Source organism: Halichoerus grypus, chromosome 14 (assembly GCF_964656455.1).
Source record: "Halichoerus grypus chromosome 14, mHalGry1.hap1.1, whole genome shotgun sequence".
NCBI lineage: Eukaryota > Metazoa > Chordata > Mammalia > Carnivora > Phocidae > Halichoerus > Halichoerus grypus.
In genome coordinates, this window is record NC_135725.1 from 40,165,154 (window position 1) to 40,187,676 (window position 22,523).

General features: G+C 40.1%; 1 protein-coding gene across 10 annotated transcripts in view; it reads right to left on the bottom strand.

Annotated features, from left to right (window-relative positions):
- Nucleotides 1-22,523, bottom strand: part of MPDZ (multiple PDZ domain crumbs cell polarity complex component) — a 161,537-nt gene that overhangs the window by 14,144 nt on the left and 124,870 nt on the right. For 4 of the 10 annotated variants that reach the window (XM_078062322.1, XM_078062320.1, XM_078062321.1 and 1 more), the window contains 8 exons: nucleotides 18,888-19,053; nucleotides 16,931-17,127; nucleotides 15,501-15,592; nucleotides 15,188-15,278; nucleotides 12,983-13,063; nucleotides 3,791-3,883; nucleotides 3,631-3,705; nucleotides 1,606-1,765 (listed from right to left, as the gene is read on the bottom strand). In XM_078062322.1, coding sequence (XP_077918448.1) covers nucleotides 1,606-1,765; nucleotides 3,631-3,705; nucleotides 3,791-3,883; nucleotides 12,983-13,063; nucleotides 15,188-15,278; nucleotides 15,501-15,592; nucleotides 16,931-17,127; nucleotides 18,888-19,053 — 955 coding nt within the window. Of the gene's footprint in view, nucleotides 1-1,605; nucleotides 1,766-3,630; nucleotides 3,706-3,790; nucleotides 3,884-12,982; nucleotides 13,064-15,187; nucleotides 15,279-15,500; nucleotides 15,593-16,930; nucleotides 17,128-18,887; nucleotides 19,054-21,536; nucleotides 21,609-22,344; nucleotides 22,444-22,523 lie in introns of all 10 variants that reach the window. The other 6 variants (XM_078062314.1, XM_078062318.1, XM_078062313.1 and 3 more) reach the window with 3 other exon arrangements.

A 22,523-nucleotide genomic window follows, 5' to 3' on the forward strand; every position in this document is an offset into this window, starting at 1 on the left:
AAACTTCTTATAAAATTATGATTTGTACAACTCAGAACTGAGGTATATAGTGGTCATCTAAAAACACATTCTGGGAAGACTACAAAACACAAAGCACATCAGCACATCAATAATTCTGCTCATGGTACCTGCATGTCAAGGCTTTTTATGTTTTGGTTTTGGTTTTCCTTTTCTTCTTATCCTAGAGCATTTCTTCTTATGTAATCAAATCTGTGCACACATGCAACTGGATTTAATATCTGAGTTTATAAAACATCAAGTGAGACTCACATGCAGTTTCTTTCTTTGCATGTCTCACTTGATGTTTTATAAACTCAGATATTAAATCCTGGTGCATATGTGCTCAGGACTGAAGAGATAAGAATAGATTATGAGAAAACAAGGAGAGTATAATTTCACACCTTGTTTTACGATAGTCTTCATATCATATGTTTTATGATATACCAAAGAGCATATAGCACACGTCATGTTTTGAAAAAGCTGAGACAGTTGGTAGAGTAGCTTTAGGCAAGAGGCTCTCTTTTTAGGAAACCAGAGACAGACTAATTCTCGCTCCTGAAATGGTAAGAGCAGGTGTAAGATATTTTCTTTTATGTTACATTTTCATTTAGAATTTTACATTTTTATAGACAATGCTATTTTGGGATCAACATAAAATTGAAAAAGGAGACAATTTCCGTAAAACCTTTTAACATGTCAGTGAATTACCCAGTCTTTCTAAATAAAGGATTACACTCATCAGATATGTATTACTTTCAGACTTTTTTTGTCTAACTATATTACATATGTTTTAAACTGCTGTTTCCTTAAAAACCTGTCAAAAGAACTTAATGTTTCAGTTTGGAGGCCAAAAGAGAATTTTTTCTCCCATCGCAGAAAAAGCCTATGTGTTTAAGTACTTTTTTCAATGCTGCAAAGCTTGAAATTTACTGTCTTATTAAACACTAGTGTAATTTTTGTCAAGAAGTAACTTAAAGGAATAATTTGCCTCAATTTGCTATACTGGCATTTTAATGATACACACCAGTCTCATTCCATGGTCCACATACAACCATTTCATCTATTTTGACAGGATCTATTAGACCTAAATGACGAACTCAGATCAATTATGCTTACTACAGCAATGACTATTATTTTTAAAGAGTTTCTTGTAATGCAACGCACTGTTGATGTCACCGGTAAAGCGGCATTACTGTATCCATTTTACAGATTAGAATACTGAGGCTTTAGAGAAGTTAAATTACTTGCTCAATATAAAAAAGGAATATTCAAAATCATGTTGTTACATCATTAGTCAAATACCCGAATCACAGCTACCTTCAGCAAAAGATCCTTGGTGAGCAAAGAGTAGCAGTCCACTGCTTTAGAGACGACGAAGCAGAGGCTCAGAGTGGGTGGGTGGGTTCCCTGAGGTCCTATGGCTGGTGCAGCACGCAGATCCCCTGCCTAACAGCCCAGTGACCTTTCTTCAGGAGCCCCTCTCTTTATACTTGACGGCCTTCAAACAGTGAGTTACATGCAGGCAGGGGGCTCCCACATAGGAAGCTGCCACTGGGGGGTTTGAATATGCTACAGAAGCAGGAATCACAAGAGACTGGCCCTTACTTGGGATGGACTCTGGTTCTGGGGAGCCAGAAGACGGGGCCGTCGGAGACAAGGAGCTGCTCTTCTGTTCTCCACTGGCCGTCCCAGCCTGGGGGTCGCGATTCTCAGCATGAATGCTAAGTTTCACTGTTGTCTTTGCTGTTTTCAAAAGGCTAATAAACTGGGAGGGTGTTGGTGTGGCAAGGAAACAAAATTCAAAAGCAGATTAGTAGACTTATACCAGTAAGTCACTGTTAACAGTTGGTATCCCTTTCCTTATCAGAACTTGAGGGGTCAAGAAAGAATGATTGTCCTTTCTTTCTAGTTTCTCAGTTGCCTGATATTAAGGCCAAAGTTAATTTCTATCGTAAGTCTAATTGTGGCCATATTCTTCTTTATATAAGTATAGTGTTTTCCATTTTTGACATTTCTAATTAATCTCATCCTTTTCTCTGGATCCCTACAAACTTAGAAGATATATGGGGTACTTTTCCCACTTCCTGATTCTACCGAGAATCTGAAACAACTTACACAGACACTTTTAATAAAATGGAAACACTTATGTTAAAAGAAGGGTAAAGAAAACTATGCAACAGAAGAGTCAAGCCAAATGGAAAGTTAGAACATAGACATATGGGTTAAAAGGGTTCAACCTATACAATTATTAAAGCTGAATTTAAAAAAATGGTTTAAGCTTCTTGCTGGCCAATGTAGAAATAAAAAACATTTGCACACCAAATCTCAAGAGAAACATAGCATTTTTTCTTATACTTATCTATGAAATGCCTCAAGTGAGACTACTAGTAAGTATTACCACTTTTGAGGACAAGAAAACTCACAAGTAACTGTTTAATCCCAATGAAAGTAATGCATTTAATGACTGAGTCTGTTTATAAAACAACAGACAAAATGGATATTTATTGGAGCAAATATTCATAAAGATTCCTTTGGTCTTAACACTAAGTTGACCTTTGTTTAGAAGTTGCAAGTTTTTCTAAGGGAAAATAGGAAATGATATTTATCAAAAATGCCCACTGAACACTGGATTTTCTAGGCAATAGAAAATACCTCAATATCATTTGATTGGAAAATAGAAAATAGAAATTGAAGAACTTCTAATCTCTTCTTTTCCTTAATGATATCTGTCTAATATAACGTCTAGTATAGCGACATGGTTCCAATTCCCTATGACCACACACACACACACACACAGGCACACGCACACAGACACACATGGACACACACACACACACACACAGACACACACAGGCACACACACAGACACACATGGGCACACACATACAGACACACATGGACACACACACACAGGCACACACACAGACACACATGGACACACACACAGGCACACACACACAGACACACATGGACACACACACACACAGGCACACACATACAGACACACATGGACACACACACAGGCACACACACAGACACACATGGACACACACACAGGCACACACACACAGACACACATGGACACACACACAGGCACAGGCACACACACAGACACATGGACACACACACAGGCACACACATACAGACACATGGACACACATACACACACAGGCACACACACACAGACACACATGGACACACACACAGGCACACACACACATACACACACAGGCACACACACACACAGACACACATGGACACACACACACAGGCACACACACACACAGACACACATGGACACACACACACAGGCACACACACACAGACACACATGGACATACACACACAGGCACACATACACACACACACAGGCACACACACACAGGCACACACATACAGACACACATGGACACACACACACAGGCACACACACACAGACACACATGGACACACACACACAGGCACACATACACAGACACACATGGACACACACACAGGCACACACACACAGACACACATGGACACACACACACAGGCACACACATACACACACACACACAGGCACACACATGTGCTGGCCATGCCCACGGATGGGTTCACAGTGTTATTTGCTTCCTTTTGGAAACGCACCTTTTCAACAGGATAGCCAACAACGACTTCATCATCTATAGCCAAAATCTGATCTCCAACTTTGAGCCGTCCATCCTAAATGGAAACATGTTAGGATTTGGGGTGATTTTATAGAAGTAATTCCCTTCCCCACCACTGTATGACAGTGAGAAAGCCTCACCTTGGCTGCCACCCCATGCTCGGTTAGACTCTTTATGACGACTCCACTGAGCGTATCTTCCTCACTGATAGCAATGCCCAAACCCCCTTGATCCTAGAGAAATAGTAACAACTTAGAAAACTTGAAGCAGATTAAATTTATCCAAAGAAAGCTATATGACCATAACTTCTGAACATCATCTTCTACCCAAGGGCTAGAAAACGGATTAAAACCATTCTAAAGTTCATTAATAGAAATCTCTTCTTAAGCAAACTCTCAAACTTTTTAATGGAAATAAATTCTCTTCTATCAAATATTCAAATGTATTCATTCTTCCCATATGTTTACTATTTCTAGCGTCTTTACCATATATATCCAGTTACACATCTCTAGTAACTTTAGCAAAATATCCAGAGAACAAAATGCATTCAATAACTCAATGAATATACATTTGCCAATGTAGTTTTGGGAACTGGCTGACGAAATAAATCATTTAAAACCAAATCAAAGTATCCTGCTTCCTCTTTCTGGCCTACAGCTAAGAAATAACAACCCAAACTGGCCCCTTCATCCCACCCTTCTCCCTTAGCAGACAGACTACAATTACTTCTGCCTGCTCTGTCCTTTCTGGTGCTGAATACACAGCGTTGTTTCCCCAGACACTTGTGTTTTGATTTGGTGCAGAGTGAAAACACTCTCAACTCTGAGCCCAAAGACGTGCACTGAAAACCTGCCAAGCCTAGAGAGCTATATATATTTTGTCTATATTTTCCACATTTTCTTTTATCAAGACCAAATGTTCAGTAGTATTGGCTTTTGCGTTTCTTTAATGTTTACATTAATAAAATTAAAATAGGATTTTGAGTATTTTCATTCTGGTTAGAGCTAGCAACCATTTTCATTATAGTTTCTACCCAGGGAAATGTAAAGCAAAAGAGAGAAAAAGGAAATTTTGCCATGGTTTCTATGAAATGTATACATGAGAGCCACACTTGCCATCAGGCTTTTAGGATCATGATTATGACATCAAGGTAAAGCTGCACCATCATTTTAAAGATTATCAACATCGTGGCTTTTCTGAGGTAGATTATTCATGTTTGATGATTTTCAGACTGTCATTATGCATCTCTCTCTACCACACTCTCTTTCTGCAGAATCAGTCACATGTGTAAAGCAGAGAAAACTGCACTTGTAGGGTGAACAGAGCTCGGTTCTCATTTACTTCCTGTCTAGCTGTAGGAATTTGGATACGCCATATAACATGTCTAAACCTCAATTTTCTTTTTTTTTTTTTTAAGATTATTTATTTATTTATTTGACAGAGAGAGACACAGCGAGAGAGGGAACACAAGCAGGGGGAGTGGGAGAGGGAGAAGCAGGCTCCCTGCAGAGTAGGGAGCCCAACGCTGGGCTCCATCCCAGGACCCTGGGTTCATGACCTGAGCCAAAGGCAGATGCTTAACGACTGAGCCACCCAGGCGCCCCTAAACCTCAATTTTCTTATCTAAAAAAGGAGTAATAATGCAGCTGACCCTTGAACAATGTGGGGGTTGGGATGCTGATCCCCTTCTGCACAGCTGAAAATCCATGCATACCTTCTGACTCCTCAAAAACTGAACTATTTATAGCCTTGACTGAAAGTGTTATTGATAACAAATAGCTGAATAACACTCTTTATATGTTATATGGATTATATACTGTATTCTTCCAGTGAATCTAGAGAAAAGAAAATGTTATTAAGAAAATCATAAGGAAGAGAAAATACATTTGCAGTCCTATACTGTATTTATCAAAAATTCCCACAGAGAAGTGGACCCATGCAGTTCAAACCATGTTGTTCTCGCCCAACCATGAGACTGCTGTGAGGATCAGGTATAATAAGAAAGGGATTGAAAACTTGATGTGCTATATACAGTGTTGTTATTACACATGCCTTCCTTCTACTTATTACCCTACAGGATATAATCAAATATACTTCAGATACATTTTCTAAACTTGCCAGGATTTTTACACCCCAAATCCCGATCTAGCTGGTGAAAGAATCAGGTTTAACGAACAGAAAGGTGAATGTGCTACCAAAAAGACAAAATCCCAATGCCAAATACATCTAATTTGATGATCTAATAGCTAAACACTCTATTTGGGATTTTGTACACCAATGGCCTTTCTTATTACCACAAAGAAATATTTGTTTGAACAAGTAATGCTCTACATCTACGATGACTGTATGTATGCAACCCTGAGATTTGGTTCTATCATTGCCTATTCACTTACCTGTAGTCAGGAAAGTACTTTAGTGGTACAGTGGGCATTTACTGGTTCTTTACTTACCACCATTATCATATTCCTTCATGCAAGCTCACAGATTGTTGTCAGAATATCCAGGCCTCTCCCCCTGCTGCCTCAAACAACATACAGGAGCATGCTCTCGCTCTTGCTCGTTCTCTCTCTGCCTATGTTTTGGGTGGGGATTTTAAAATATGCTCACAAATACCTTAATATTCCTCCCTTCAAGAAGGGGATCCTGAATGTGCACTGGACTTGGGTTACCTGATTGTAAGAGACAGAATAAAGCAGGAGGAAGGGTATGCAATTTCACACCTATGTCAAAGGCAGCAGGGCTTCCTCCTTGCTCTCTCTTGGACCACCTGCTCTGGGGGAAGCCAGGTCCATATATGAGGACATGAAAGCAGCACCACAGAGAGGAAACGGGGCTTCCTATCAGTGGTCATTTAAGTCAACCATCCTGGATGTGGATCTTTTGGCCCCGGTCAAGCCTGCGCATGACTGCAGCCCTCGCTGGCGGTTTGTTGACTCTACATGGAGTCTGACCAGACCACCCACTGAACAGCTCCCAAACCCATGACCCACAAAAACAGAGAATAAATGTCTATTGTTTTAAGATTCTAAATTTTGGGGGCACCTGGGTGGCTCAGATGGTTAAGATTCTAAATTTTGTGGTAATTTGTTATGTAACAGTGGATAAATAATTCCAAGGACGGAGTCTGAATGACTTGGCTCAATAGTACAGTTCTATTCCCATTGCCACAGTCCCAAGCTCAGGAGTAGGCGGGTGAACGGAGCTGGCTCAACTAGCATGGATTTCGGGACTTTTACTCAGAATGACGGGACAGCCACTTCCCCCCCCGACCACAGGTGAGAGAAGCAGCACATGACCCTAACTATGGCTGGCAGCCATTCTAAAACTGAGAGGAAGACCAGCCTTGGGATACAGCTGACCACTGATGGCTGTGCAGGGAGAGGAAAAGACCTGGCTCTTGATGACCCTCCTGAGCCACACACCAACCATCCTGGAAGATCGCTGCCCAGTAACCTGGGCCCTTAAATCCCCTTCTTTCACTAAGCCTATAGGAGGAAGGTTTTTTGTTATTAGCAACAGGCAGGGTCCTACAAGGAGCAATAAGCCACGTATCTGTATATATAATATGCCCCAATCCCACTTAAAATACTACAAAAACAAACACATATAAACACATCTACAGATGATCTACTGGTATCAGAAGAGTAGGATGAAATACGAGTAAGGGTAATAGGGTGTGAGTACAGTTTCCCAGCTGACTGCTTAGCTCTCCACCTCACAGCTACCACAGGACATCCAGTTTGTAACAGAAAAAGGTCTGAGAAACACTGTTCTGAGCCAGTTATTAAAACACCACCATATAGAGAATGTGAAACAAATTAAGGAAACTTATTTATGGAGTAACATTTCTATCATTCAATAGCTAGAAAAGAATGAACAAGAATTAAAAGTGGGACGAAGTAAACCACCATTATTATCAGGAGAGCTATTCTGAAGTTGGAAGATTCCCCAAAAATTCAGAAGAAAACTTTGTTGTTGTTGTTTTTTTTTTTTTTTAAGATTTTTATTTATTTATTTGACAGAGACAGAGATAGTGAGAGCAGGAACACAAGCAGGGGGAGTGGGAGAGGGAGAAGCAGACTCCCCGCCAAGCAGGGAGCCCGATGCGGGGCTCCATCCCAGGACCCTGGGATCATGACCTGAGCCGAAGGCAGCCACTTAACCGACTGAGCCACCCAGGCGCCCCAGAAGAAAACTTCTTAATGCTATTTGAAGACTTTCACCCTATAAAACTGTATGGACATGAAACGTATCTCTGAAAATTGTGTAAGGTTGTTTTGATTTACAGGTACTTTCCTACGATAAAATTTGCTTAAAAACAAATCTTCAATATTATTTTGTCTGATAAATTGAATTAGCATTTCAGTCAGTCACTAAGGGTTCAGATTATACACATTATAAACTTTTTGTTTACACTTCTATTTTCCGACTTAAAAAAGGGGATTAAAAAGAAAAAAAGATAATCAGGGTGCCTGGGTGGCTTAGTCAGTTAAGCGTCTGACTCTTGATTTCGGCTCAGGTCATGATCTCAGGGTCGTGGAGCCTGCTTAAGACTCTCTCTCTACAGGGGCGCCTGGGTGGCTCAGATGGTTAAGGGTCTGCCCTTAGCGGCTCGGATCATGATCTCCAGGTCCTGGGATGGAGCCCCCATATCCCCATGTCATGGTCCCAGCTCAGTGGGGAGCCTGCTTCTCCCTCTCCCTCTGACTCTCCCCCTTGCTTGAGCTCTTTCTGTCTCTGTCTCCGTCCCTCTCTCAAATGAATAAATTAAAAAAAAAAATCTTTAAAAAAAAAAAGATTCTCTACCTCTGCCCCACTCCACCCCCTTCACCCTAGCCTTACACTCTCTCTGTCTTAAAAAAAAAAAAAAAAAAAAAAAGATAATTGACCTGTCTGGAGAGTTTCTAAGGAGTCAGAACTTAACTACAAATGACCTGTTACTACAATTTCTGTTTTAAGACTGTTAGGAAAACCATTCTCTCCTTCCTGACCCCCCTGTACCTGACATTTTTCCCTTGTGCACACAGCATGTAAGCCTTCATCCTTTCCACCCTCCTGCATACTTAGTATGAACTATGCTACCCCATACTATATGAGATAATGGTAGAAAAAATATAACAGCTTCTTCTTTTTCAACATGTTTTCAATATAGAGTATAGAAAATTTACCCACATGAATGTTTATCACAAGAGACATGTTTGAGCCAGGCACAGTTAAATGACAAATAAGTGAAGACATTACTAGTAAGCATTATATAGGCCAGAATATTGAAGGAACATTTCAAAATAAACAGACATGAGATTAAGCTAGATCTTGAGTCATACAGGATTTAGGTAATCTAAAAGAAAGCAGAAGGGTACCCCAAGTTGTATAAGCAAAGGCAAGGAGGGATGAATTCTTAAAATAAATCGCCATGGGCTCCTGATACAAGTCAGTTTGAATGAAGTAGAAGATTCTTATAGGAAACATATAGGTGTTTTGGAAAGGTAAATGGGCCCCAGTTGCGAGCTGAAACAAGGAATGGAAAATGGGACTTGGAGCTTTAAGACCAGAGTTTAAGTTCTAACTCTACCATTTTGAGTTATGAGAACTGTTATAAGTGGGGAAAATAAAAGCAATCTCACAGTGTGGCTGAGAAGTAAACAACATAATGCACGTGAGACTTCACCATTAATTTTTTCCAAATAATCATAATCTTTTAAAAACACAGGGTGCTATAAATGACAAAGAATTGCGGATGAGGTATGAATGTTAGCAGGCTGGTTGATTCTCCCTTCTTTGCTTTCTTGAGTTTTGTTTGCAGAGTCCACTTATAATGGGGTTTGGAGTGGACAGGCTTATATAGTACGCTGTGTCTTTTAACCTGTCATTTTTTTTTAAGATTTTATTTGACAGAGAAAGAGAGACAGCTGAGAGAGGGAACACAAGCAGGGGCAGAGGGAGAGGGAGAAGCAGGCTCTCCGCCGAGCAGGGAGCCGGATGCAGGGCTCAATCCCAGGACCCTGGGACCATGACCTGAGCCGAAGGCAGACGCTTAAGGACTGAGCCACCCAGGTGCCCCATTAACCTGTCATTTTTAGCAAGGGCCTCCTCAAAGGATGTTTTTAAGCACACATTCTGTGGAGCATTCAGAACCTCATGGTTAAAATATTAAGGAAAATAATGACTTGAACAGTGTGAAGCATAGGCCGCTTTCAGACAAATAGGCTTGAGCGATGGAATGTAGAAAGGGCCCACAGCGACCCCCTGACTGAATACAGATGGACTCATCAGGTGACCCATCTCAAAATATCCATAAGCCCTACCCGACCAATGGGCTACTCACAACCAGGCACAATTGCCAAAAAAAAGGGAAAATTCCATACCTCTGTGCCTACCTCCTTACCTTCCCCCTTTAAAAACAGCCCCACCCACTGCTTCCTGGCAGATAACCTCTCCTCTGCAGCCCTGGCCGCTGCTTGCTTGTGGTGTGTTCAAGAAACTTCTATCTCCCTTGTTCTGCCTCAGGTGAATTCTTTCACCTCCTGAGTCACTGGCTTCCACAGGATTGTTGCCCCACATTTGGGGGCTCCCATCCAACTGGGAGAGACACCACACGAAGTGCTTTATACAGATTTTTTCATTTAATCCTTACAAAAATATTTCTAATATAAAGGTTTCATTATTTCCCTATCCTACAGACAAGGAAACTGAGACCCAGAAAAGTTAAGTGGCTCCAAAAGCCCACACTTGAAGTCATAGTTGATTGATTCTAATGTCAGCTGATTTTAAAAGATTCTTGAATATTCCCCCTTATTCACTTTGGCCTTCATCAATAAAATACATTGTTACCTGAGCTTTAGATTTGTTTGAAATCTATGTATAAATGGAAGCTTTCTGTGAGCAATAAAATCTGAAGTTTCTTTAAGTTCTTGGATTCCCCTACAGCAACTACTTCAGAAAGGGAAGTGCCCATAATAGACACCTGCTGATTAAGTCAGCAGGAGGCTAAAGGCAGAGACCAGCTGTAGAATGAAGGCAGCTTGCTCATCAGCTTAAAGAATCCCAACAGTAACCCCGATACAGGCAGCCCCATTTACAGAAGAGAAGTGGGGACCAATGAGACCAAGTTTCCAAATATTTTATCAGAGGTCACTCAGAAGGGCCTCTGACAGACAAAGCAGGCCTCTGTCCCCGCCCCCCCCCCACAGCCCCCCACTGCTGAATGCCAGGCCAAGAGACTTGAATTTATCTGTTTGAGAATGGAGGTCCTTGAAAGATTCTGAATAGGGGATTAGGGTGATTAAACATCTACAGAACACCTTAATCAGGTAGCCTAAGACAGGAGGAGACAGCATCACAGAAAACTGGTACCAGGAAGCAGTCAGACATCTCTCTGCCAGCTTATTCTTTCCTAATAATTATAACAATAAAAAAAACAGGCAGTATTTATATATGAGTGCAAGGTACTGGACTCTTCACACAATATATATTTAATTCTCACTACAAATGTAGGAGACGAGTACTACTATTATCTCCACTTGGTAGAGGGAAAATTGTCCAGATTAAGAACCCTGTCCAAGGTCCCAGCCAGCAGCTTGTAAGAGGCAAAGGAGGGCTCTGACCCAGAAGGTTTGGCTTTAGTCTACAAGCTCAACCACTATAGTGTTTTGCTCATACTGCAACTGTTTAACAGGGTCATTCTCCCAACATTTCCTGGGCACTCATTATATTCTAGGATGTTCTAAACTCTAGGTAAATAAATTAGGCCAATGCCATGAAAGGCATGTAAAAAAAAAATGATCTTATTTTGGGCTTTTCTAAAGATAAGCATAAACCTATATATTTTTTTTTAAAAAAAACATTTATTATAATGAATCCAGCATACATTTAAATGCTTCATAATTCACAAATTGTAGGGAAATGACTGTACTCTTAAATAAATTCTGATACTTTGGGATTTAGGGGGAAAAGGAAAAATCTGTAATCAACAGGGGAAAAAGGAAGGTATCTTCTCTCTCAAATGGCAACAGAGTGAGGGATCCTGAACTGAAGTGTATGAACTTCTTGGTAGAAAAGGCAAAAGGCTTTAATGACTTCTGTTCTTTTCCTTCTACCTACAACACAAAGTGTATGTAATAACGACTTCTTTTAAATGTACTATAAGAAAGACCAGGGCAATCCATTTTGCACACATTTATTGTAAAAACAAAACCAAATCAATAGCATCACAGTCTTTTTTTGCTTAACAAAGTCTGACTGTGTGTCAGGCATTATGCCAACTACTTACAAAGGACTCATTTAATCTTTACAATTAGGTCAAAGGTAATATTATCATCTCCAATTTACTGGTGAAAAAACTGAGGCAAAAGAACATCACATAATGTGTCAGATGTATACCTGAGGAAGCAAGGGCTGAACTCAGATTCTGGAGTCAAGGCCTATAAGCACCATGCTGCACTGTCTCAGAACTGGACATGGCCTCTGGCCACTTCTTTCTGCCTGCAGTAAATATACCCCTGCTCCACGCCCACCCCCTGGCTTGTCTTCCTCTTTTCCCTGAGCACTTTGCTGCTCTCTCTGCAAATATTCTCCTTCATCCACCCCTGTCCCTGCCTGCATTTCAGCATGAGCCTGCAGAACCTGAAAGCATTTGTAGGTTTCTGTTCAGCAAACCACCTCTCTAAAGTGGTCATTTGAACCTAAGGTCCAGATCTTTTCAAAAGTAAATACTTCACTGATGCTTATCAGTGAAACTTCTAGCTATTCGAACTTTGAGTTTTATGAAGGACAAAGACTATAATTTGTTTCTTTCTTCTTTTTATTTCCTCCATAGCAGGCCCTTGGTAAATATATCAAAGGAGTGGGGCGCCTGGGTGGCTCAGCCGGTTAAGCATCTGCCTTCTGCTCAGGTCATGATCCCTCAGTCCTGCATCAGGCTCCCTGCTCAGTGGGGAGTCTGCTTCTCCCTCAGCCCCTCACCCAACTTTCGTGCTCTCTCACTCTCTCTCAAATGGATAAATAAAATCTTTAAAAAAAAAAGAGAAAGACTGCCAAATGTCATACCTTGGGATAATCATAAAGGCAGGAAAAGCTTAGTTCCTGTTAAAGTATCAATTAACACAGTAATTCTCAAGTGTCTGTGTGCATTGGAATCACCTAGAAGGCTTATAAAAATGCAAACTGCGGGTCCACCCCCAGAATTTCTCATTCAATAGGTTTTGGTGGGCCCAAACATCTGCATTTCTAACAAGATCCCAGGTGATGCTGATGCTGCTGGTCTAGAGACCACAATTCTGAGAACCAGCGAATTAGATCACTGGTGTAAAAATCCCAATTCAAAGCAGATTTACCTTGGGAAGCTCCAGATGTTGCACATTTTTAAATGAACAGAGGTCCACAGCTGCATCCGAAGTAGTACCACTTGGCTCAGCCTGACAGAGGGGAAGAAATGGTAAAATGGGCAACTGAGTGTTATGTATTTTTGTTTGCTTAATAAGGGCCACTTTAATCAAAATTATTTCATGTGTTATAATTATTAACATTTCATGACATTTATGAACATTACAGTCTCTTCAAAATACTAATAAGGTATGATTAGACAAAAATTATTTCAGAACACAGAGACACAAAGCGGTTCTCAAGACTTCCTGGATTTATTCTCTAATGAAATCTAATCACAGCCCAGCTACCGACGGTGAGACTCACTGAAACACAGGACACTAGCAGCAGCCCCATCCACTATTCTTCCCTATGTTAGTCATCCCAGGAATTTAGGAGCTATTAAATGTTTTACTCTCTCTCGAAATAAATAAATAAAATCTTAAAAAAGAAAAAAAATATTCCATTTTCTTAAGGACTTTCTATGTGGTACCATTTGTATGAAAGTAAAATTTTCTCCTTTATAATCTTGAAAAACCACTCAACTCAGTTCACCATTACGAATGATTTCTCAGCTCACCAGAACGAGTGACATTCCTCATGTAGACAGCCCAGTGCTTACACACTGCTTTAGGGGAGAGTGTTTCTGCTTCTACACCTTCTTGCACTGTAATGATATGGCTCCTCTCATTTTAAGCTTTTCATTCTCTATGCCTTTTATTCATCCTTAACAAGGATCTGAGGCTTTGGCACATCAAAACTCCCACCAAAAAACTCTATGTTACCCTCTAGCTGCTGCCTTCTCTTTCTTAATTTTTTATCCATCACTTGCTTTCTAAAAAAAACACTAGTAATCAGCTGGTTGCCAAGTCCAATGGGCTCTATTCATCTCCTTACTTGACCTCTCCTCGGCATTCGAGATCGTAGAATATACCCCTCTTGAAATGTGCCCTCCTTGGCTGCTGGGCATTGTGCGTGCTTGGTCCTTCCTTGTTACCTCTGACCACTCTTTGTTAGGCTTCTTCCTTGCTGTTGTTAAAGAATTCTGACACTGGCCCTCTTCTTTCTAAGTATTCTCTGTACGGAAGAGCCTAAGCTCCCATGGCTAACAAATGACAAATATGCGTCTATGGGAATTCGTCTCTAAACTCTAGACTAAATGTCCCAATGTACATCTCTACCAGGCTCTTCAACCCGCACTCCACCCTAAAGCTGTTTTCTGTTTTTACAAATATCTGCTTTTTAATTCTTTCTATTCTGGTAAAAGTCGGCCATCCCCTAAGTCACCACGTCAGTCCTCTGGAAGCTGTCCACATCTTGTCTGTCTCATTCACCAGCCTATTCCCAGCCCAAGAAGCAGTACCTGGCACAGGGCAGATAATAAAAACGTGTCAGGTAAACCGATTCTCAACCACTTGTTGTTTCTCGTGGAGTACATTTAGTTAGGGATAAGGTAATGCTAAGTTGGATCCTAAACTTCTGCAACTTCTGACTTAATCATTTCTTTCTTTCTTCCTTCTTTATTTTTTTGCATTAGTTCAGGCCCTCAATATCTTTCTCCTGAACTACTCTGATAATTTTCTTACTCCCTTTACCTTAACTTCTCTTCCTTGAAACCTTTGATTTTTCTCTGCACTAAGAGAAGTGCTTAAAAATACAATTCTTACTCTTTGAGTTCCCTAAGCCTCAAAGACAAAGTCTCCATCACACTTCCCATGATCTGACTCTATCTCCCTTTCTCAGTGACCTTTTCCTCACCAGCTCCCCATTCCCCGCCTCCCCCACTATTCAGTGATGCCCTGCAATTCTCCTTCCCTGTATCTTCCAGAGCCTGCATGCCATCCCTTAGTCCATGCCCTCTGCTTGGAATGTTTTTGCCCCCCGCGTCTTCTACTTCCAACACATACTTCACATGTCACCTCACCTAGGGATTCACTGTCACTATCTCTGCAGAAGGAAACTTAACAACTTTTTCTACCTTCATTATTCCCTATGCAGACTCTTCATGGAAGTGGTGTGGTTATTTACATGAGCGTTTCTTGTACTAGGCTCCTTGGGGGCCAAGACCAGGAGTCATTTATCTTTAACATTCCTGTAAGGGCTCTATAATTGTTCGCTGAATTAATACATAGTGTATCAATCAAATCTTCCCAGAGAAACAAACACAAGATACATACCTCCTTATTTTGAGAATTCTCTGAGGTAGAAGGCAAAGGTTCTACTGTATTTCCAGGACATACGGCCATCTGACTCACCGCATCTTTATTTCTAAAAGAAAAAGCAATGACCTATCATAGCATAATGATTCATATTATTTTCATTCTTTTACTTGAAGACTCAGAAGGATTATTAGAGAAAATTCTGCAACCCCAAAGACCTGGGACTATAACACACTCCAACATTTAGAAATGTTTTATTTTCATTTAAAAGAACTCTGAATTGAAAGACTAACAAAAAGTATTTAGTAAACTAAAAAAAGAAAATGCTTACCTGATAAAAATTATTTTTACTTTAGAAGGAGCACATTTAATGATTGAAGAAGCATTCTGATGACTTCTTCCATATAAAATTTGACCATTGATCTGTGAGAAACAAATAGCATTAATTGAGCCTGAAATTTTAGTTTTGCTAATTCTTCATCATCCTATCTAGCTAATAAAAAGGTCATTTTTTTCTTCTTTTAAAATATTATATGTATTTTCCTTCCCAGAACATGAACCTGAGATGGTGAATAAAGACAAGCCCGGGGTGCCTGGGTGGCTCAGTCGTTAAGCATCTGCCTTCGGCTCAGGTCATGATCCCAGGGTCCTGAGATGGAGCCCCACATTGGGCTCCCTGCTCCGCGGGAAGCCTGCTTCTCCCTCTCCCACTCCCCCTGCTTGCGTTCCCTCTCTCGCTGTGTCTCTCTCTGTCAAATAAATAAATAAAATCTTTAAAAAAGACAAGCCCATGTTTTAAAGCCAACATTAAAATGATGTGCAGGTGGGTCTGATCTCCACAGATGACAGAGGAACCACTTGGACTGACTGTAGAAAAGTAGAGCATAAACTTCCTGGCAGGCACCGGGCTTCCAGCATGTTCTGTACAAAGCAAAGGCTCTCCTGGAGGCACTAATGACCTGCACAGATCAACCTGGGAAACCCGCTATGGTCATAGGTCTTAGTTAATCTCAAAACTCAGGCCCTGGGACTAGGCAACAGGGAGGAGCACCACAGGTAGATTCGGGATTTGGGAAGCAGAAAGTACTGAAGCAGAATAGTACCTACTGGAAACTGCCAGTCATCTAGTCATTTAGCCATTGCTGACTGAGCCTTCCCAGCCAATGGAGAAACAAGAATGGAAGGAAGAGTTTTAAGGCGATATAAAGGCATGTGGGTCCCAGTCTCCAGAAGGCAAGGACAAACAAAACAAGCAAATGCAATTCTAAACACTCTAAAGTATGGTCCAGAAATTTATTCAGTTTGGACAGCTGAGTTACTGTTTTCATTATTTAGCCTTAACCTTGACCCCACTGCACCCCACCCCCATCACTTCTACCGTTAGGAATTCAGCTTCCAGAATGTCCAGTGGGTCAATCTCATTACTGAGGAGTGATTGGTCATTTGGCTTTTCAAAACCTACTAATAAAAATACAGCACACCAAAAAATGTTTTTGAAGTGTGATCTTTATTACTGTCTTGGGGCAAAAATTGTTTCTGGTGCTACCCAGTCACAACCTTTTAATGGAAGTTAATGGGAACATGGACTCTACTTAGCAGAGATTTGGTTTACAGCCAAATTTGCTGCAGTGCATCTATTTTATTAGGCAAGCAATAGTTTTCTCAGTCACCACAGGAGGCCCGGGTGGATTTTCTGGAAACTGATGATTCCAGTGCACCAATTCAGCAAGAGTAAATTTAGCAACTTTCACAAGAACTTACCTCTAGAAGCTCATCTGCAATCTGCAGTCGACCATCTTTCCCAGCTGCTCCATTTGGATCAATCCCCACTACAAAGACACTCATCCTGGATCGGTCTTTGTTCCCAGCAAGACTTAGACCCAAACCACTACGACCTTTCTCCAACTCAATCATATGTAGCTCTCCTGTTAGGGTTCCGTAACGCTCTCTGATATTTTCTACATAAAACAACAACAACAACAACAGTAACAACAACAACAAAATTATAGGTATAAAGTTAATTTACAGCCAATGTTTTACTATGGAAGGTTATTTAGCTTCAAAAGGGCATTACTTGGACCAAAATGTAAATCCTTGGCAGCTAAGGAAAGCCAAATAATCTGGCCACCTAGGCATCAAGACTGGTTTCCGGGAGTACCCAAACTCTGAGGAATTTCTTTCCATCCAGAGTACAGAGCGTGGAGGGTCTGACTGATCAGTTCACCCGGGTGATTCACATTAACAAACTCTCCAAAGACTCTGATCAAAATGGAGCGCCACTTTATCATTTGCAGAGAAGAAGAGAAGCACTCAGAGGATTTATCTTCGTTGATCAGCAGAACTTTTTCTCCCACAGGAAGATTGGCGTGTGTGTCACGTCGTGTTGGGCAGTTGGGCTGGTACGTAGATCCAGAATAAAGGCAATGCATTTTCCTACTGCACAGAGCCATCAGGCCAGGACAGTCAATGTCCCTGTCTCAGCTTTAGGACACATTAGATGAGACCATTAATCTCTCCCATCCGACACGTTCAAGAGGTGGAATTTATTCTTGAATCTGAGAGGGCAAGGCTGCATGCAGGTGCCCTGGCCCACACGAGCCAACACTGGCTTCCAGCCCCGTGAGTGCGCCAGCCTGAAGGCCCGGCCCAGCTGGGCCAGCCAACCACAACACCATGACACCATAATAAACTTCTCCCTTATGGCATTAAGTTTTGGGGTGGCTTGTGACATGACATTCTGTCTCGTGTTTTCCTCAGACTACATTCTGGCCACCTCAATAGATTAGCAATATACTCTTATTTAACTGAAAATCGACTTAGAAAACCGCAAACTTTACAAATCATCTCTTAGAAAATGTTACTATGCAGCTGATGTCTTACACGCCATATTGATTCTTAACTGCACCACTTTATAAACTGGCATTTCCTGATTCCTTCTAGAATCTAGCATTTCACATCCTGTACACTTCCTAAAAGCATATACCATGCTTTCTTAAAGGAAATAATTATACTTTCAAAATGAAACTCTTAAAGCACTGATATATTGGTAATTTTTCACTAAATTTTTACCATTTCCTTGTAAAAAGGCTTATTTCATTAAAAAAAAGAGACACCCCAATGATCCTAATAACAGCTGCCTTTGAATGCTTCCTGTGCATCAGACATTGTGGTTAGCACTCCTCAGACATTTCAATTTAATGTTAGCAACCTCGGGTAAGGACTGCGTTTTCAAAAGAAGGGTAGCCACCAGGCAAAGACTTAGAAGTAGTTATACAACTTGCCAAACGCTCCAAGTTTTCCTCTCAACAATTATTCCATGTTACCACTCTAGTACAGAAAATGCCAGAGTTCAAGGCAAAATATCACCAGCAACCAGATTCTACAATGAGGAATCTGAGGTCTGGAGAAGGGCAATGACTTGTTCAGGATCATCAGGTGGCGGATCCTTCTGAGAGAGTGCCCAGCTCTCTTTAATGCTCACACAATGGCAAAGTGGGCTTTAGCAGGAAGGGTCATTTAAAGGAAAGGAAGAACACGATTTCATGCCTTGGGAACGTGTGCTGTATTCAGGCAAAACAAACAGTATTTTTTCCACACAAAACTGCAGTATGTATAACTAAAGCTGAAACATGCTTATCCATCCAGGACATAGGCTTCGAGAAACCCAAAGCTATTCTAATGTCTCTTATAACTCAATGCATCACAAAAGACAACTTACTCCAGCTGTAACCAAACTCATCCTCCTTGTCCACGTCTTCTGGGATTTTGCTTGCAGAAGACGACTGTGTATGATCACCGCTCATTTCTGCAAATGCTGAAGAAGGGGGCGGAGGCGCATTGCACAATGGAGCCTTTTCCGGCTCTGATTCTGACTGACTGGGTGCCTGTGGGAACAAGAAGAATGCAGTGGATATGCGCAGTCCAAGGAAGAAAAATTTAAGAAATAAAAGTATAATGACAAAAACTGGCTTTAAAATATCTGACACATAAATAATGGAAAAAAATATATATGTAATGGTAGACAGGATTCAGGTAAAGTTTAAATATACTAAACAAAATATATGTTCAGAGCATAATTCATTAAACTGTTACTTGGTATTTTAGGCCAATGAATTCTTCAATTTGAAGGCTTAAATGACTTAAGATAGAAAAAATTGTACAAACTTCCCCCTTTGGAAAAAAACTCTCATTCAAAAGTCTTCATAAATATGCAGGGGTCTGGGTAAGATTTTGTGGGTCTAGAAAAGTCTTCCAAGAAACTAGAACAAAATTAACAAATAAGTTAATCAAGCAATTAAAGAAGTTCAGAGGTTGCTGGTCAGACTTTATATATATATGTGTATACACATATATATATAAAGAATTCTTCACTGATACCTGAATCTTCTCTCCAAATGACTCCCTTAACAAACCCATGAAAATGAGCATTACACATGCAGGTTCATCAACCAGGGGAGCCAGTTTGTTAGCACAGAGCACACAGACTCAGATCTGAGGAGCTGGTTTTAAGGAACAACACCATTCTTCCCTTGCCAATATAGCTCGCAAGGTAAATGAGAAAACATGAGAGACCACTGCTACAAACCCAAAGTGTGGCATACTTGCTGTCACTGAGGGCTATGGGTCCTATTTCAAAAAAAGGACTTGGTATCAAGTTCTTATATTATAATTATCAAATAGAATATTAGTGTTCGAAAGGCCCGTAAGTCACTGAGTTCATTTTATTCACTTTGCAGATGAAAAACGTGAGGCCATGAGAAGATTTTGTTCAAAATCACACTGGTACTAGATTTCTTTTGCCTTAATTCTTAATCCAATGAGCTTTCCATTATGCCATGCTATCTCCTCCAATTTCCATAGTAAGAGAGTACCGAATTCAACAGAGATACCCAATTAAAGCTCTAGCTGTGGTATGAAGCTATCCCTGATACCCTGAAATTACATTTTCCCTATCCTTCTTTACTTTTTAAACATACAAAAATCCCTCTGATATACCTCATTTTGATTTACATGTGTGTATGTGGAAAAAGACTGCAATTTAAAAAGACTTCCCGGGGAGCCTGGGTGTCTGCCTTCAGCTCGGGTCATGATCTCAGGGTCCTGGGATCGAGCCTTGCATCGGGCTCTCTGCTCAGCGGGGAGCCTGCTTCTCCCTCTCCCTCTGTTCTCTCAAATAAATAAATAAAATCTTAAAAAGATTAAAAATAAATAAATAAACAAACTTCCTATAGAACACATCAAACGATAATCATGAACAAATATTTAGGAATTATTAATTGGTGTCAAGAATCAGAATACCACAAAATATACCTAATACTAAAACTATATAACACTGAATGTGATCTTTCTTTGTTGATTCAGAAACCACTTCAGGATTCTAAGCTGCCCCAAAATGAACCTAATAAACATCAAGTACTGTTTTTCTAGTAAAGTAAAGGAGAGCTGAATGGTAGAGACTTACAGGCAACAGATTTTCAAGTTACAGAATCTACTGTTTTAAAGTGTTTGGTTTACACACAACTGGCCATACACACATAAAGTACCAGGGCAAACAAAACCCTGTCATCTTCTCAAATGCTGTGCCATAAAACTCTCAAATCAACAATGTACAAATGAAATGACCAAAAAACAAGAAACCTCATTTGATCCAATCCAGGTTCATTTAACATACTAAGGTTGGGACAGGGGGTAGTATGTAATTTACATTTTTTCTGGTTAAAATAAAAAAAATACTTCTCTATAGTAACAGAAAATGTTAGCAAGAATAAATTAAGCCCATTTGATTTTTAAAAAGGGGAACAAAATCTGATTTAAACTTCCCATAATTTTAATAAATTTATGGATGCAAATGTAATAGGTCTTGCTTCATAACTTTCCTTAGCTGCCATTTACCTTAAAAAACAAAAACGAAAACAAAAACAAAACCTGCCCGTCTAAAAAATTGTTCAGGACTTTTCTTAGGCACAACGTTTTCATACTGTGAGTAAACTAAAATGGCATCCTAACATTACTGACTAATCATAAAAAAATACGAGCCTGTACTTACAAAAAGGGGCAATTAGGTGTTAAACCTTCATTCTCAATGAGATCATGTAATTAGTTTATTGTTGACACTTCTTAATCAAAAACTAATGGTGTACTTATATGTTGGCTAATTGAAAATTAAAAAATAAAAAAATTTTGTCACATAAAAAAATTACTAATGAAAATATAACTCTTTAACAAAGATCGTTTAGCCTTCATCGGCAAAAATATACAAAGTGCGCTTGAAATCACTCCATGCCGTGTATGCATACAGGTGTAACACACACACATAGCACACCATAACACACCTACTTATTCACGAGCATTTCACACTGAGACAAACCTTAAATGGTGTGGGAGCAAAAGGGTTAGTTGGGGAACAACGGAAGGTAACTCTACTTGAATTCTGTAATTCCTACAGTAACAGAAAACATACTCCTTCAGATACAGCATCTTTGGTTATCCATATTACAGTAACATGAAAATCCAATGAATATTCATAAAGTGCTTCCTGAAATTGTTGAAAGCTTTCTTCCTTATCATGATCAAATTATAATATACAAGTTCTTGTAAGTTTTTGTTTCAATTTTGGATTTGAAATTTCATCATTATATGAGAATATCCACGTCTAGGTTTACAAGCATTGAAACAGTTATATATTTCCTGAATCAGGCATTTACATGGACACACTTTATGAACATTCAACACACTCCTGCATAGGTGCAATTATTTGTGGAGTGATTAACACACAGAAGGGCTTTTAGGACCACCTTGTAGAAGTCTGAGAAGGATTAAACCAATACAAGGCTTCAAATAACTTTTGTGTGAAAGTAGTTCATATATTTGGCAATTAGCAAAAATTTAAATATCAGAAAATTTAACTCACAACAAAATTGAGGAAAGGCATTGGACTCACGATTCTCCCTTACTGTTCAGGAGGGCCATCTAATTTCAGCTATAAAAATGAATATGCTCTGGCAAAAAAAATGTGCTTAAGAAAGGATTTGCATGCCCACTCCAAACACACAGTTTTGTTTTGTTTTGTTTTCTTCCCTGCCCAAATTTAGTAAACAGTGAACTAGGACAAAGGCATAGTAACAAAGAACAAAACATTTGCAAAAGGCAATGGCAAGACAATGGCATTATCCAACCTTGTCAGCGTTGAACGGTAGAGAATCAGCAAATGGGTTAGTGCTGCTGAAGTTGTACTTAGGGTAAAGGTTGTGCGGCAAGGAAGGCAAAGGGGATTTCTAAAAGGAAACATAAGAGGCGCTGAGCGCAAAAGAAATGTATTTAACACAACTCAGTTTTAAGAACAAAGTACTGATTG